The 18,983-nt window shown below is 49.9% G+C and overlaps 1 protein-coding gene and 1 long non-coding RNA gene across 2 annotated transcripts in view; one reads left to right on the forward strand and one right to left on the reverse strand.

The window, feature by feature from the left end:
- The window catches only part of LOC132394550 (uncharacterized), a 36,029-nt gene that overhangs the window by 1,010 nt on the left and 16,036 nt on the right, over positions 1–18,983 (reverse strand). The gene's annotated exons all lie outside the window — the stretch shown is intronic.
- polr1h (RNA polymerase I subunit H) lies at positions 22–17,747 on the forward strand. Its single transcript, XM_059970839.1, has 5 exons — positions 22–135; positions 797–926; positions 4,585–4,691; positions 10,084–10,193; positions 17,570–17,747. Exons 1-5 carry the CDS (start codon positions 37–39, stop codon positions 17,592–17,594), a joined length of 471 nt encoding a protein of 156 aa, XP_059826822.1. The 5' UTR covers positions 22–36; the 3' UTR covers positions 17,595–17,747.

Here is an 18,983-nt window from a genome sequence, read left to right on the forward strand (position 1 = left end):
GCGGTATCGGCGAAAGAAACCCCTCCCCGCCGCCGGATGGCGCTCTATCGGCGAAAGAAACCCCTCCCCGCCGCCGGATGGCGCTCTATCGGCGAAAGGAATCCTCCCCATCTCGGCCGGGGGGCGCTGCTGGCGGTAGGAACCCCTTCCCTTTACCGGGGGAGAGTCCGGCGTTTCCCGTTTCCGTGCCCGTAGCCTGAGCGGCAGGCCGCGGCCAGGCGAGTGCGTAAGAGGGGGTCTGTGCCGGGATAAGGAGCACGTGTTTGGGAAGAGAGGGGGAGTGGGAGGGCACGCTGTTAGGAGCTAAGAGGGGTGGAGGAGAGAGAGAGGTGGTTATAGGAGGGGTTAGGGTGGAGGAGAGAGTGTGGGGAAGGGTAGGGTGGAAGGGTGATGGTAAGTAAGGTTGGAGGGGGTGGGGCAGGAAACTGGCCAGGGACGGGTTGAAGGGAGGAAGGACGGGGTCGGTGGTGGTGAGGGGTTCAGGGTCAGGGACCAGTACAGGGTGTGGGGCAGGATCAGGTGGGCACCTGAGCTGTGTCAGATCTCTCCCTGGGTTACTGTAGAAAGCGAACTGAGAGACCCAGTGTGGACCCTTTTGGAGAGGGTTGGCAGCCTGTCAACTGGGACACTGATTCTCGAGTCAAGGAGTGGGGCAGGGTGAAGGGGGTACAATGGTTCAGAGCAGTGGGAGACCAGAGAGGCACAGGGGATGGGGCTGGGTAGGCCCGGTAGGGTGACGGCCCCATGCTCTGCCCTCTGATGATTTGGCTTTTGGCCACCCCCTCTCTCCCTCTAGGCTCTGATGGCTGATTCCTGCTTTGAATCCGACCCCGACTTCTGCCCCGAGTGTGGAACCATCCTGCCGCTACCGGGTCACGAGCAGTTCGTGGTGTGCCGTAGGTGTGGTTTCCAGATCAGCATCCATGGTGAGTATCCGGGGCGACTGTGGCCACGTTCGGTGTTACAACACAGGATGGGCTAATGCCTGCCTCATCACACACTCCCGGGGTCACTTTCAGAGTGAAGGTCCCTCTACACCGTCCCATCACACACTCCTGGGGTCAGACACAGAGTGAAGCTCCGTCAGCACCATCCCATCACACACTCCCAGGGTCAGACACAGAGTGAATCTCACTCCACACCATCCCATCACACACTCCCAGGGTCAGACACAGAGTGAATCTCACTCCACACCATCCCATCACACACTCCCGGGGTCAGACACAGAGTGAATCTCACTCCACACCATCCCATCACACACTCCCGGGGTCAGACACACAGTGAATCTCACTCCACACCATCCCATCACACACCTCCGGGGTCAGACACAGAGTGAATCTCACTCCAAACCATCCCATCACACACTCCCGGGGTCAGACACAGAGTGAATCTCACTCCACACCGTCCCATCACACACTCCCGGGGTCAGACACAGTGTGAATCTCACTCCACACCATCCCATCACACACTCCCGGCGTCAGACACACAGTGAATCTCACTCCACACCATCCCATCACACACTCCCGGGGTCAGACACAGAGTGAATCTCACTCCACACCATCCCATCACACACTCCCGGGGCCACTTTCAGAGTGAAGCTCCCTCTACACCGTCCCATCACACACTCCCAGGGTCAGACACAGAGTGAATCTCATTCCACACCATCCCATCACACACTCCCAGGGTCAGACACAGAGTGAATCTCACTCCACACCATCCCATCACACACTCCCAGGGTCAGACACAGAGTGAATCTCACTCGACACCATCCCATCACACACTCCCAGGGTCAGACACAGAGTGAATCTCCCTCCCCACCATCCCATCACACACCTCCGGGGTCAGACACAGAGTGAATCTCACTCCACACCATCACACACTCCCGGGGTCAGATACAGAGTGAATCTCACTCCACACCATCCCATCACACACTCCCGGGGTCAGACACAGAGTGAATCTCACTCCACACCATCCCAACACACACCTCCGGGGTCAGACACAGAGTGAATCTCACTCCACACCGTCCCATCACACACTCCCGGGGTCAGACACAGAGTGAATCTCACTCCACACCGTCCCATCACACACTCCCGGGGTCAGACACAGTGTGAATCTCACTCCACACCATCCCATCGCACACTCCCGGCGTCAGACACACAGTGAATCTCACTCCACACCATCCCATCACACGCTCCCGGGGTCAGACACACAGTGAATCTCACTCCAAACCATCCCATCACACACTCCCGGCGTCAGACACACAGTGAATCTCACTCCACACCATCCCATCACTCACTCCCGGGGTCAGACACACAGTGAATCTCACTCCACACCATCCCATCACACACTCCCGGGGTCAGACACAGTGTGAATCTCACTCCACACCATCCCATCACACACTCCCGGGGTCACTTTCAAAGTGAAGCTCCCTCTACACCATCCCATCACACACTCCCAGGGTCAGACACAGAGTGAATCTCACTCCACACCATCCCATCACACACTCCCAGGGTCAGACACAGAGTGAATCTCACTCTACACCATCCCATCACACACTCCCAGGGTCAGACACAGAGTGAATCTCCCTCCCCACCATCCCATCACACACTCCCGGGGTCAGACACAGTGTGAATCTTACTCCACACCATCCCAATACACACTCCCGGGGTCAGACACACAGTGAATCTCACTCCACACCATCCCATCACACACTCCCGGTGTCAGACACACAGTGAATCTCACTCCACACCATCCCAATACACACCCTCGGGGTCAGATACAGAGTGAATTTCACTCCACACCATCCCATCACACACTCCCGAGTTCAGATACAGAGTGAATCTCACTCCATACCATCCCATCACACACTCCTGGGGTCAGACACAGAATGAATCTCACTCCACACCATCCCAATACACACCCCTGGGGTCAGACACAGAGTGAAGCTCCCTCCGCACATCCCATCGCACATACCCACAGCTTAGAGCACCATGCTGGACATTTGCTAGCTGCTAGTATCACCCCTCCCACTGCTAGGGCACCCAGCTGGGCTGAAGTCCAAGTGAACTGCCTTTCTTTCATCCCACCAGGCACCAAGAGCTGTGGTGTGACTGTCCCAGTGGGTGGGGGGTAGTCTGTGGACAGTTCTGAAAAGATCACTGGGGTCCCACCTGACTGAGGAACTGTGGGAATGAACTGCACCATCCTGCCTCATGAAGCCTAATCTCAACCCTGCTTCTGTTCCTCCCTGCCCCAACCTCAGTCACAGCACTGTTCCCCTTTTCCCAGACCTCTCTACTTCTGCCAGAACCTGTTTAAAACCACGTCCCAGACCTGTGGGTTGGCTCTGGGCCCATGTTTTCAACTGCATTGTGTTTTGTTTGGGACTGTGAATCACAGAAACATAGAAAATAGGTGCAGGAGTAGGCCATTTGGCCCTTTGAGCCTGCACCACCATTCAGTATGATTATGGCTGATCATAACTTAAAACTCTGTACCTGCTTTCTCTCCATACCCCCTGATCCCTTTAGCCACAAGGGCCATATCTAACTCCCTCTTAAATATAGCCAATGAACTGGCCTCAACTGTTTCCTGTGGCACAGAATTCCACAGATTCACCACTCACTGCGTGAAGAAGTTTTTCCTCATCTCGGTCCTAAAAGGCTTCCCCTTAATCCTTAAACTGTGACCCCTCGTTCTGGACTTACCCAACATTGGGAACAAACTTCCTGCATCTAGCCTGTCCAATCCCTTTAGAATTTTGTACATTTCAATAAGATCCCCTCCTCAATCTTCTAAATTCTAGTGAGTATAAGCCTAGTTGATCCAGTCTTTCTTCATATGAAAGTCCTGCCATCCCAGGAATCAATCTGGTGAACCTTCTTTGTACTCCCTCTATGGCAAGAATGTCTTTTCTCAGATTAGGGGACCAAAACTGCACACAATACTCCAGGTGTGGTCTCACCAAGGCCTTGTACAACTGCAGTAGAATCTCCCTGCTCCTGTACTCGAATCCTCTTGCTAAGAATGCCAACATACCATTTGCCTTTTTCACCACCTGCTATACCTGCATGCCCACTTTCAATGACTGGTGTACAATGACACCCAGGTTTCGTTGCACCTCCCCTTTTCTTAATTGGCCACCATTCAGATAATAATCTGTTTTCCTGTTCTTGCCACCAAAGTGGATAACCTCACATTTATCCACATTAAATTGCATCTGCCATGAATTTGCCCACTCACCTAACGTATCCAAGTCACCCTGCATCCTCTTAGCGTCCTCCTTACAGCTAACACCGCCGCCCAGCTTCGTGTCTTCTGCAAACTTGGAGAAGCTGCATTTAATTCCCTCTTCTAAATTATTAACTTTTTTTTTCCTGCTTGGACTGTGTTTATTTCAGGCCTGTGCACTGGATTGGAGTGTTTATTTCTGGGCCTGCATTTCCACCTGGGCTGTGTTTATTTGGGATCTGTGATTATTTTAGGGTTGCTTGTTCCCAGCACTCTGTTTCTCAGGCTGGGCCCTGGTGAGCCCTGGTCTTCCCTGGGCATGCTATTCTCCACTGACTGTTGTTCCTTCCCCAGCCTTCGAAGGGACAGAGATCCACTCAGAGCTGGTGTTCAATGATCCAGAGATCCTGTTGGCCAACCTGACCACTGAGGACGAGGCAAAGGACGTGAGCGGACCGGTGGTGAGTGTTGGAGGGCAGCTGACAGAACCTCACAGCCTGGGGGCAGAAGCTGTGCTCCAGTCTGGTGATTCTCAGATTTCTCAGACATCCTCTGCCTGTCCGAGGGGGAAGAGAGAATCGGAGAGAGCAGAGCCTTTATAAGACACTAGTCAAGTCAACAGTTTAGGGCACTGTAACTCAGAAAGGATGAGTTGACATTGGGGAGAGTCCAGAGGAGTTTCATGAGGATGATTCCAGGAATGAAGGGGTTAACATAGGAGGAGTGTTTGGTAGCTTTGGGCCTGTATTCACTGGAATTTAGAAGAATGCAAGGGGATCTCATTGAAACCTATGGAATGTTGAAAGGACTGGATAGGGTGGATGTGGAGAGGATGTTTCCTATGGTGGGGTATCCGGAACTAGAGGGCACAGCCTCAAAATTGAGGGACAACCTTTTAAGACAGAGGTAAGGATGAGTTTTTTTAGCCGGAGAGCAATGAATCTGTGGGATGCTCTGTCACAAACTGTGGTGGAGGCCAAGTCCGTGAGTATATTGAAGGTGGACGTTAATAGTTCCTTGATCAGTGAGGGGGTCGTTATGGTGGGAAGCCAGGTATATAGGGTTGAGTGAAATCCAGGATCAGCCATGATGGAATGGCAGAGCAGACACGATGGGCTGAATGGCCTGTCTCCTACAATGTCTTGTGGTCTTATGTGATTATGTTGGCTGCTTTCCCGAGGCAGTGGGAAATGTAGATGGAATGAGTGGTGGGGAGGCTGATTTTCATGATGGACTGGACTGTGTCCTCAACGTTCAGCAATTTTTTGCAGTCTTGGGCAGAGCAATTGCTGTATTGAGATGTGATGTAGCAGGATAAAACATCTGTGAAAACAAGGAGTTTTTCTTTATTTACAAGTGCAAAAGCATCATCTCTTGCTTTCAGTAATAAATCGTGACTCTCTTTGTTTATTAACAAGCTGCACATTCCCAGTCACGCTGTCGTTCAGCGTTATTAAGATGCTGCAGGAACTCAGCAGGTCAGGCAGCATCTGTGGAGGGAATAAACAGTCAATGTTATGGACTGAGACCCTTCATCAGGGCTGAACAAACATCGACTGTTTATAGATGCTCCCCGAGTTCCTCAAGCATTTTGTGTGTGTTACCCTGAAATTGCAGCATCTCTTGTGTTTGTATTTACCTGGTTCACCAGTCACATGTCTGACCAGCAAACTCTTCCACAACTCTGCAAACAGGCAAGATTAGCCAGCAGTCGCAGAAAAAAGCCCACCTCTAGAAAATCGCCCTCATTGCAAATTCATGGTTGGCATTGTCAGGTACTTTCTCGAGAAAATTATTGTAGCAAAAAGTAGGCTGGTTTTTAAAGTCGGTGGTCAGGGAGGTTTGGCAATTATCAGTGAAATGTCTGTGTCTCAGTATGGCCTTTCTCGTGTGGGCCACTGTCCTGTCAGACTCATACTTCTTCAGCCCTTTACCACTTCCACCTGTCACTCCCAGCTTCCCCCCCACCCCACTTCCCCTTCACCTGCTTCCACTTACTTCTTGCCAGCTTGTACTCCATTCCCCCCCCCCATCTTCTTATTCTGGCTCTTCTTTCCTTTGCCATCCTGCGGAAGGGTCTCGGCCCTAAACATCAACGGCTTATTCTGCTCCGTAGGTGCTGCCTGACTTGCTGGAATCCCGCAGCATTTTGCATCTGTTGCTCTTGGTAAGACAGATTTCTGCTCCTCTCCAGAAAATAAAGAATCAGATCTAAAGAACCTGTCATTGCATGAAAATCCGTTAAGCACAGAATACTTGCTCGAAAGGTCATCGGTCATGGAGTTCAGAATCAGGTTTCCTATCCCTGACGTATGACGTGAACTTTCATCAGTCATGGAGTTCAGAATCAGGCTCCCTTATCACTGACTTGTATGACGTGAACTTTGTTCTGAGTCGCAACATTACAGTGAAAAGGCAAAACAAGTTGGTACAAATCACAAAAATAAATGGTGCAATAAAGGAACAAGTAACAAGGGGGGGGTAGAATTTCTGTTTGGAAATCTGGGGGGGGGGGGCACCTGTTCCTGAATTGTGGATTGTGTGTCTTCAGGCTCCTGTAGCTGCTCCCCGATGGTAGTAACGAGGAGAGGACGTGTCCCGGATAGTGCGGGACTCAGTAATAGAGTCAAACAGCAGAAGCAACTCGTTCTTGCCCACCTAGATGCCGATCCACTTGCTTACTCATCCCTTAGCTCCCCGTGGAGCACTGGTCATCGATGGCCTCCCATTTCCATCCTCCTCTGAAGTCGATGGTCTTATACAGTCCAGGGGACTGGCCTGCACAGCTTCACCGGAGCCCGCTTCCACCTCTCGCCGTGGGGGAGTACAGGTTGGACTCTGGTGCCATTTGCCTGCGTTTGGCCCGTGTGGCGAGTAGCGCCTGTCTTTCCAGAGCCAGCAACCCGGGTTCAGTTCCCACCGCCATCTACAAAGTTTGTACGTTCTCCCCGTGACCGCATGGGCTTTCCTCCCCCACTCCAGAGGTGTACGGTTAGGGTTGGTGAGCGGTGCCGTGCTACGTTGGCGCCAGAAGTGCGGTGACGCTTGCGGGCTGCCCCCCCACCCCCGCACATCCTCAGACTGGGTTGTCCGTTGATGCAGAGCGACACATTTCACTGTATCTCGATGTACACGTGGCAAATAAAGTTCATCCTTGAGTCCGTCCGCGTCTTCTAAGTATCGCCTGTACCACGTCCTCTGGCCGCTCGTTCTATAACACACCACCCTGTGTGAGTGGGCAGAGCTGCCCCACCAGTGGCCTGTTTTGCAATGGATAGTGATAATCAGCCTTCCCCAATGAGGTTACAGTAATTCTAAAGCAAACCACGCTGGGCGAGGCAGGCTGAAACCTGTGTCCAGCTCATCCAGCGGGGTTACTGTTGCACAGGCTCTCAGTTTGCTTTCCATTTGAACTGGCTGGTTTGCTTTTAACTCTTTCACATTATCCCGATCAAAAGGACTGATTAATATCACCTCTGCCCACATAAATGAAGACACCTCCTCCCAGACCCGTCGCTGTCTTCTCACCCTCCTCTGCTGGCCTGTTTGAATACTCCTCAGCCTTTACTGCCCCGTTGTGGTGTAACTATAAGGGTAGCGTTAATTTCAGACAGGAACGAGGTGATATTATTTCTCGCTCTGGGAACTTCACAGACCACTGAAAGCAGGGCCTTGCATCACCTCAAGGAGGGGTATTGGAGATCAAACCTTGGAACAGTCGACGTTTTGGTCAGGTTCGGTTCCAGTGTCCTGACCCCAAAAACGTCGGCTGTCCAGCTCCCTCCACGGATGCCGCCTGACCCGCTAAGTCTGTGCAGCGGTTTGTTATTCTGAACGAACTGGAGACAATCGTTCAAACAGCGGCAACCTTCAGCAATTCCTGTCCTGATCGGGTTAGTAGGAATGAGTCTGTGAAAGAATCAGGCCGTTCCAAGAGGCCGGGGAATTCCCGAGTTCCTCGTGCTCTTCCGTACGGCAGCAACAACCACCTCTCGGCTGGGCAGGTCGTGTGATTCAGCTTTGCAAAGCCAGTCTGAGTTGCTGGGAGAGAAAGGCTGATCAACTTCCCACTGTCCTTGGCAAAAGCTGTGTTTAGCGTAGATCCCTCTGTGCAAGTGTCTGCATTACGAGGGGCTTCATTAGCAACCTCGAGCCACACACACACAAAATGCTGGAGGAACTCGGCAGGTCAGGCAGTATCCATGGAGAGGAATAAACAGTCGACGTTTCGGGCCAAGACCCTTCCTCAGGACTGGACAGGAAGGAGCCAGAAGCCAGAATGAAAAGATGGGGGAGGGGAGGGGAACAAGCTAGAAAATGACGGATGAAGCCAGGCGGGTGGATAGAGAAGTAGGAATCTGATCGGAGAGGAGAGTGGGAGAAAGGGAAGGAGGAGGGGCAACACGGAGTGGCCAGAGTGGGGAAATGAAGAAGAGAAAGGGAGGGTAAAAAATTATCGGAATGATATTCGTGCCATCAGGTTGGAGGCCTCCCAGACAGAGTATACAGTTGCCCCTCCACCCTGAGGGTGGCCTCATTGTGGCAGAAGAGGAGGCCATGGACCGACATGTCGGAGTGGGAGTGGGGATTAAAAATGGTTGTCTATGAGGTCATTCTACTTGGTGGATGGAGCAGAGGTGCTTGACAAAGCAGTTCCCCAATTTGTGTCAGGTCTCGCCGATGCAGAGGAGGCCACATCAGGTGCACCGCGTACAATAGGTGACCCAGCAGATTGGCAGCTGAAGTGTTGCCTCACCCAGAAGGACTGTTTGAGCCCCTGGATGGAGATAAGGGAGGAGGTGAATGGGCAGGTGTAGCATTAGGAACGTAGCCCCTCATTACCTACAGGACGCCTGTCAGAGTTGAGTTTATTGTCATCTGCACGAAGATGTGTACACACAAAGGCAGTGAAAAATCTACTCGTGAGAGCATCACAGGCACGTACCGAAAGCAGCGTTTACCTAAAGATCATCTTTAAAAGGAAGGACAGAATTAGAACAAAAGAAAGGTGAAGCATTGCTGTACTGAGCTGGTGGTCAGGTTGGGCTGCATGGTTCAAGAGCTGAATGAGTGAAGGGAACTAGCTGTTCCTGAACCTGATGGTGTGAGACTTCAGGCTTCTGATATTCCTGCCCAATTGTAGCAGCTGCTAAAAGTCAAAGTGGAGTTTATTGTCACTTGCACAAGTACGTGTGCACAGGTGCAATGAAAAGCTGTCGGCTGCACAACATCTACTAGTAAAACCTGAATTAAACATGAATTACGCACGACTGTTACACGAAAGAGCACAATGAGCAAAAACGGCAGCCAGGAGCAGAACCTCCTGTACTGACGGTGAAGAGGGATGTACCCGTGAGGTTTTGGGCCGAGTTGAGAGGAAAGAGATTTAATCATAAACCTGAGGGTGGCCGGGCAGCCACAGTGTGTGGCTGAGGTGGGGAGAGTAACAGGAAGGAAAGGCTTAGAGGATGTGGGCTAAGCGCTGGGGAATGGGACTCACTGGGATGGGCATCTTGGGCCTGCAGTCTCCATGCCGACTGACTCTGCTCCTCAGTAGCAGGGACGGGATTCGACCCGCACCTTTGTGGGTGTGAGCGCGAGGCAGTCACGCTTCTGTGAAGCTGGCAGTGAGGTGTGCCCGCACCCAGGGGAGTAGGGCCAAGGGTGGTGGAAGTGAATTTGTACGGGTGGGGCAACTGAAACCCCCTCCCCCGCAGGTAATGGCTGAAACAGAAGAGATGGATCATGCTGCACAAGGTGGTCATGGAGATGTGGGTGGCATCTCACTCCAGGCTCTGCTGCAGGGGGCGTAGTGTCCGTGGGAGCTGCTAACGGCCATGGTCTCTGTTTCAGGTGGATCGGAAGTGCTCGCGCTGTGGACACGACGGGATGGTATATCACACACGGCAAACACGCTCGGCAGACGAGGGGCAGACAGTGTTCTACACGTGTACCAGCTGCAGGTGAGTTCAGCAGACGTTACAGACCCTTACAATGTCACGGATCCTACAGTCACTGTCAGAATTACAATGTCACGGATCCTACCGTCACTGTCAGAATTACAGTGTCACGGATCCTACCGTCACTGTCAGAATTACAATGTCACGGATCCTACCGTCACTGTCAGAATTACAGTGTCACGGATCCTACCGTCACTGTCAGAATTACAATGTCACAGATCCTACCGTCACTGTCAGAATTACAGTGTCACGGATCCTACCGTCACTGTCAGAATTACAGTGTCACGGATCCTACAGTCACTGTCAGAATTACAATGTCACGGATCCTACCGTCACTGTCAGAATTACAGTGTCACGGATCCTACAGTCACTGTCAGAATTACAGTGTCACGGATCCTACCGTCACTGTCAGAATTACAGTGTCACGGATCCTACAGTCACTGTCAGAATTACAGTGTCACGGATCCTACCGTCACTGTCAGAATTACAGTGTCACGGATCCTACCGTCACTGTCAGAATTACAATGTCACGGATCCTACCGTCACTGTCAGAATTACAGTGTCACGGATCCTACCGTCACTGTCAGAATTACAATGTCACGGATCCTACCGTCACTGTCAGAATTACAGTGTCACGGATCCTACCGTCACTGTCAGAATTACAGTGTCACGGATCCTACCGTCACTGTCAGAATTACAGTGTCACAGATCCTACCGTCACTGTCAGAATTACAGTGTCACGGATCCTACCGTCACTGTCAGAATTACAATGTCACGGATCCTACAGTCACTGTCAGAATTACAATGTCACGGATCCTACCGTCTCTGTCAGAATTACAGTGTCACGGATCCTACAGTCACTGTCAGAATTACAGTGTCACGGATCCTACCGTCACTGTCAGAATTACAGTGTCACGGATCCTACAGTCACTGTCAGAATTACAGTGTCACGGATCCTACAGTCACTGTCAGAATTACAATGTCACGGATCCTACAGTCACTGTCAGAATTACAATGTCACGGATCCTACAGTCACTGTCAGAATTACAGTGTCACGGATCCTACCGTCACTGTCAGAATTACAGTGTCACGGATCCTACCGTCACTGTCAGAATTACAATGTCACGGATCCTACAGTCACTGTCAGAATTACAATGTCACGGATCCTACCGTCTCTGTCAGAATTACAGTGTCACGGATCCTACAGTCACTGTCAGAATTACAATGTCACGGATCCTACCTTCACTGTCAGAATTACAGTGTCACGGATCCTACCGTCACTGTCAGAATTACAATGTCACGGATCCTACAGTCACTGTCAGAATTACAGTGTCACAGATCCTACCGTCACTGTCAGAATTACAATGTCACGGATCCTACCGTCACTGTCAGAATTACAGTGTCACAGATCCTACCGTCACTGTCAGAATTACAGTGTCACGGATCCTACCGTCACTGTCAGAATTACAGTGTCACGGATCCTACCGTCACTGTCAGAATTACAGTGTCACGGATCCTACAGTCACTGTCAGAATTACAGTGTCACGGATCCTACAGTCACTGTCAGAATTACAGTGTCACGGATCCTACCGTCACTGTCAGAATTACAGTGTCACGGATCCTACCGTCACTGTCAGAATTACAATGTCACGGATCCTACCGTCACTGTCAGAATTACAGTGTCACGGATCCTACCGTCACTGTCAGAATTACAGTGTCACGGATCCTACCGTCACTGTCAGAATTACAGTGTCACGGATCCTACCGTCACTGTCAGTGGGAATTACAATGTCACAGATCCTACCGTCACTGTCAGAATTACAGTGTCACAGATCCTACCGTCACTGTCAGAATTACAATGTCACGGATCCTACCGTCACTGTCAGAATTACAGTGTCACGGATCCTACCGTCACTGTCAGAATTACAGTGTCACGGATCCTACCGTCACTGTCAGAATTACAGTGTCACGGATCCTACCGTCACTGTCAGAATTACAGTGTCACGGATCCTACCGTCACTGTCAGTGGGAATTACAGTGTCACGGATCCTACCGTCACTGTCAGAATTACAGTGTCACGGATCCTACAGTCACGGTCAGAATTACAATGTCACGGATCCTACCGTCACTGTCAGAATTACAATGTCACGGATCCTACCGTCACTGTCAGAATTACAGTGTCACGGATCCTACCGTCACTGTCAGAATTACAGTGTCACGGATCCTACAGTCACTGTCAGAATTACAATGTCACGGATCCTACCGTCACTGTCAGAATTACAATGTCACGGATCCTACCGTCACTGTCAGAATTACAGTGTCACGGATCCTACCGTCACTGTCAGAATTACAGTGTCACGGATCCTACCGTCACTGTCAGAATTACAGTGTCACGGATCCTACCGTCACTGTCAGTGGGAATTACAGTGTCACGGATCCTACCGTCACTGTCAGAATTACAATGTCACGGATCCTACAGTCACTGTCAGAATTACAATGTCACGGATCCTACAGTCACTGTCAGAATTACAATGTCACGGATCCTACCGTCACTGTCAGAATTACAGTGTCACGGATCCTACCGTCACTGTCAGAATTACAGTGTCACGGATCCTACAGTCACGGTCAGAATTACAATGTCACGGATCCTACCGTCACTGTCAGAATTACAATGTCACGGATCCTACCGTCACTGTCAGAATTACAGTGTCACGGATCCTACCGTCACTGTCAGAATTACAGTGTCACGGATCCTACAGTCACTGTCAGAATTACAATGTCACGGATCCTACCGTCACTGTCAGAATTACAATGTCACGGATCCTACCGTCACTGTCAGAATTACAGTGTCACGGATCCTACCGTCACTGTCAGAATTACAGTGTCACGGATCCTACCGTCACTGTCAGAATTACAGTGTCACGGATCCTACCGTCACTGTCAGTGGGAATTACAGTGTCACGGATCCTACCGTCACTGTCAGAATTACAATGTCACGGATCCTACAGTCACTGTCAGAATTACAATGTCACGGATCCTACAGTCACTGTCAGAATTACAATGTCACGGATCCTACCGTCACTGTCAGAATTACAGTGTCACGGATCCTACCGTCACTGTCAGAATTACAGTGTCACGGATCCTACAGTCACTGTCAGAATTACAATGTCACGGATCCTACCGTCACTGTCAGAATTACAGTGTCACGGATCCTACCGTCACTGTCAGAATTACAGTGTCACGGATCCTACCGTCACTGTCAGTTGGAATTACAGTGTCACGGATCCTACCGTCACTGTCAGAATTACAGTGTCACAGATCCTACCGTCACTGTCAGAATTACAGTGTCACGGATCCTACCGTTACTGTCAGAATTACAGTGTCACGGATCCTACCGTCACTGTCAGAATTACAGTGTCACGGATCCTACCGTCACTGTCAGAATTACAGTGTCACGGATCCTACCGTCACTGTCAGAATTACAGTGTCACGGATCCTACCGTCACTGTCAGAATTACAGTGTCACGGATCCTACCGTCACTGTCAGAATTACAGTGTCACGGATCCTACCGTCACTGTCAGAATTACAGTGTCACGGATCCTACCGTCACTGTCAGAATTATAGTGTCACGGATCCTACCGTCACTGTCAGAATTACAATGTCACGGATCCTACCGTCACTGTCAGAATTACAGTGTCACGGATCCTACCGTCACTGTCAGAATTACAATGTCACGGATCCTACCGTCACTGTCAGAATTACAGTGTCACGGATCCTACCGTCACTGTCAGAATTACAATGTCACGGATCCTACCGTCACTGTCAGAATTACAGTGTCACGGATCCTACCGTCACTGTCAGTGGGAATTACAATGTCACGGATCCTACCGTCACTGTCAGAATTACAGTGTCACGGATCCTACAGTCACTGTCAGAATTACAGTGTCACGGATCCTACAGTCACTGTCAGAATTACAATGTCACGGATCCTACCGTCACTGTCAGAATTACAGTGTCACGGATCCTACAGTCACTGTCAGAATTACAGTGTCACGGATCCTACAGTCACTGTCAGAATTACAGTGTCACGGATCCTACCGTCACTGTCAGAATTACAGTGTCACGGATCCTACCGTCTCTGTCAGAATTACAGTGTCACGGATCCTACAGTCACTGTCAGAATTACAATGTCACGGATCCTACCGTCACTGTCAGAATTACAATGTCACGGATCCTACCGTCACTGTCAGAATTACAGTGTCACGGATCCTACAGTCACTGTCAGAATTACAGTGTCACGGATCCTACCGTCACTGTCAGAATTACAGTGTCACGGATCCTACCGTCACTGTCAGAATTACAGTGTCACGGATCCTACCGTCACTGTCAGAATTACAGTGTCACGGATCCTACAGTCACTGTCAGAATTACAGTGTCACGGATCCTACCGTCACTGTCAGAATTACAGTGTCACGGATCCTACCGTCACTGTCAGAATTACAGTGTCACGGATCCTACCGTCACTGTCAGAATTACAGTGTCACGGATCCTACCGTCACTGTCAGAATTACAGTGTCACGGATCCTACAGTCACTGTCAGAATTACAATGTCACGGATCCTACCGTCACTGTCAGAATTACAGTGTCACGGATCCTACAGTCACTGTCAGAATTACAGTGTCACGGATCCTACCGTCACTGTCAGAATTACAGTGTCACGGATCCTACAGTCACTGTCAGAATTACAGTGTCACGGATCCTACAGTCACTGTCAGAATTACAGTGTCACGGATCCTACAGTCACTGTCAGAATTACAGTGTCACGGATCCTACAGTCACTGTCAGAATTACAGTGTCACGGATCCTACCGTCACTGTCAGAATTACAGTGTCACGGATCCTACAGTCACTGTCAGAATTACAGTGTCACGGATCCTACAGTCACTGTCAGAATTACAGTGTCACGGATCCTACCGTCACTGTCAGAATTACAGTGTCACGGATCCTACCGTCACTGTCAGAATTACAGTGTCACGGATCCTACAGTCACTGTCAGAATTACAGTGTCACGGATCCTACCGTCACTGTCAGAATTACAGTGTCACGGATCCTACCGTCACTGTCAGAATTACAGTGTCACGGATCCTACAGTCACTGTCAGAATTACAGTGTCACAGATCCTACCGTCACTGTCAGAATTACAGTGTCACAGATCCTACCGTCACTGTCAGAATTATAGTGTCACGGATCCTACAGTCACTGTCAGAATTACAGTGTCACAGATCCTACCGTCACTGTCAGAATTATAGTGTCACGGATCCTACAGTCACTGTCAGTGGGAATTACAGTGTCACAGATCCTACAGTCACTTTCAGAATTACAGTGTCACAGATCCTACCGTCACTGTCAGAATTACAGTGTCACGGATCCTACAGTCACTGTCAGTGGGAATTACAGCGTCACAGATCCTATTGTCACTGTCACAATTACAGTGTCACAGATCCTACCGTCACTGTCAGTGGGAATTACAGCGTCACAGATCCTACAGTCACTGTCAGAATTATAGTGTCACAGATCCTACAGTCACTGTCAATGGGAATTACAGTGTTACATATCCTACAGTCACTGTCACAATTACAGTGTCACAGATCCTACAGTCACTGTCAGTGGGAATTACAGCGTCACAGATCCTATTGTCACTGTCACAATTACAGCGTCACAGATCCTACCGTCACTGTCAGTGGGAATTACAGCGTCACAGATCCTACAGTCACTGTCAATGGGAATTACAGTGTTACATATCCTACGGTCACTGTCAGAATTACAGTGTCACACATCCTACGGTCACTGTCAGTGGGAATTACAGTGTCACAGATCCTACTGTCACTGTCAGAATTACAGTGTCACACATCCTACAGTCACGGTCAGTGGGAATTACAGTGTCACAGATCCTACCGTCACTGTCAGAATTATAGTGTCACAGATCCTACAGTCACTGTCAATGGGAATTACAGTGTTACATATCCTACAGTCACTGTCAGAATTACAGTGTCACACATCCTATGGTCACTGTCAGTGGGAATTACAGTGTCACAGATCCTACTGTCACTGTCAGAATTACAGTGTCACAGATCCTACCGTCACTGTCAGAATTACAGTGTCACGGATCCTACAGTCACTGTCAGTGGGAATTACGGCGTCACAGATCCTATAGTCACTGTCAGAATTACAGTGTCACAAATCCTACCGTCACTGTCAGAATTACAGTGTCACGGATCCTACAGTCACGGTCAGTGGGAATTACAGTGTCACAGATCCTACCGTCACTGTCAGAATTACAGTGTCACATATCCTACCGTCACGGTCAGAATTACAGTGTCATGGATCCTACAGTCACGGTCAGTGGGAATTACAGCATCACAGATCCTACAGTCACTGTCAGAATTATAGTGTCACAGATCCTACAGTCACTGTCAATGGGAATTACAGTGTTACATATCCTACAGACACTGTCAGAATTACAGTGTCACAGATCCTACCGTCACTGTCAGTGGGAATTACAGCGTCACAGATCCTACAGTCATGGTCAGAATTACAGTGTCACGGATCCTACAGTCACTGTCAGAATTACAGTGTTACATATCCTACAGTCACTGTCAGAATTACAGTGTCACGGATCCTACAGTCACGGTCAGTGGGAATTACAGTGTTACATATCCTACAGTCACTGTCAGAATTACAGTGTCACGGATCCTACAGTCAAGGTCAGTGGGAATTACAGCGTCACAGATCCTACCGTCACTGTCAGAATTACAGTGTCACATATCCTACCGTCACTGTCAGTGGGAATTACAGCGTCACAGATCCTACAGTCACTGTCAGAATTACAGTGTCACGGATCCTACAGTCACGGTCAGTGGGAATTACAGCGTCACAAATCCTACCGTCACTGTCAGAATTACAGTGTCACAGATCCTACCATCACGGTCAGTGGGAATTACAGCGTCACAGATCCTACAGTCATGGTCAGAATTACAGTGTCACGGATCCTACAGTCACTGTCAGAATTACAGTGTCACGGATCCTACCGTCACTGTCAGAATTACAGTGTCACGGATCCTACAGTCACGGTCAGTGGGAATTACAGCGTCACACTCCTGTGGTCACTGACAATCAGCCCATTTTGGCCATCTTCCCAGCTGACACCAGCAGCCTGAGACATTTCGGCTACTGCTGACGTCGTATTGCTGGTGCCTATCGCTCTGCTCAGGGGTCTGGACACCTGATGAGTTTGCCGTGTGAATGTGTTGTGTGGGCGTGTTACCCACTGCAGTCTGTCTGTCCCGGACTGGAATCCTGATCTTCCTCTTTCCTTGCAGGCACCAAGAGAAGGAGGACTCCTGACCATGGAGAAGGCAGCAACTGCAACGAGACCCCGTGCTGGAGGTGGGACCCCTGGCCAGTTGGTGCACTTGTTGGCTGTCCAGTCTCTCTCTCTCGTGTCTTCGTTCCTCTGTTGTGGATTTTGTAAATAAACGAGCCAGATTTCTTACAAGAGAGTCGCTGAACCTGTCAGTTGCTTAGTCCACAAGACACAGGAGCTGAATTAGCCCATTGTATCCACTAAGTCTCTGCCTTTTGATCATGGCTAATTTAATTTCCCTCTCAACCACACAACCTGTGACACCCGTATTAATCAAGAACCTCTGCTTTAAATATGCCCAATGAGTTGTCCTCCACAGCCATCTGTTGCAATGAATTTCGCAGATTCATCACGCTGACGAAAGAAATTCCTCCTTGTTTCTGTTCTAAAGGGATGTATTCTGAGATTGTGCCATCTGATCCTAGATTCTCCTACAATAGGAAACATCCACTCAATCTAGGATTCAATAGGTTTCGGTGAGGTTGCCCCCCCCCCCCCCATCCTTCTAAACTCTAGCTAGTACAGGCCCAGAGCCATCAAATGTTCCTCGGACATCAACCCTTTCATTCAGATTCATGGATCTGATCTGGACCTTCTCCAAATGCCAGCACATCATTTCTCAGATGCTGTTTTAGAGCTGTGCAGCTTAGTTGGGTGTAAATGGGCAGAGCGGGCTCACTGGGTCAGCCAGAAAGGCCTGTTACCCAGCTGCATCTCAAAACAAATGAATCAAATCTGTAAGGTGTACAGACGGGCTGAATGCAAGCAGGCTTCTTCCCACTCAGCCTGGGTGAGACTAGAACTAGAAGTCCTAGGTGTAAGGTGAAATATTGAAGGAGAATCTGAGGGGGAGCTTCTTCACCCAGAGGGTGGTGAGAGTGTGGAATGAGCTGCCACTGGAAGTGGTGCAACGTTCGAGAGAAGTTTGGATAAATACATATGGTTTGGAGAGCTGCGGTCTTGCCGCAGGTAGACGGGCCAAAGGGCCTGTTTCTCTGCTGCAGTGCTCTGTGACTCTGTGAGATTTATAGACGGGATAGACAATAAAAATCCCTCCCTGACACTTGGAGAGCCCAAGATCAGGGGATCTCGGTTAAAGGAGAGGGGATCTGAGGCACACTGTCAGACCTCACTGCCTGAGGCGACAGATGCTGGAGTCTGATAGGAAAGGAAGTTGGAATGTGCACTTGTGAGTAGCGCAGATGGGAACAATGGTGGGAGGGGGAAGAGAGGACCCAGTGGAGTGGATGGAGGAGAAAATGGATGGGCGGGGGGGGGGGGGGCTATGGTTTGAAAGGAAAGGTGTGAATGAGAGGCCCTTTAGGGAGTAGAGCAGGATACCTGAAGGTGGAGAATTTACTGTACACGTT

Source organism: Hypanus sabinus, chromosome 5 (assembly GCF_030144855.1).
Source record: "Hypanus sabinus isolate sHypSab1 chromosome 5, sHypSab1.hap1, whole genome shotgun sequence".
NCBI classification, from domain to species: domain Eukaryota; kingdom Metazoa; phylum Chordata; class Chondrichthyes; order Myliobatiformes; family Dasyatidae; genus Hypanus; species Hypanus sabinus.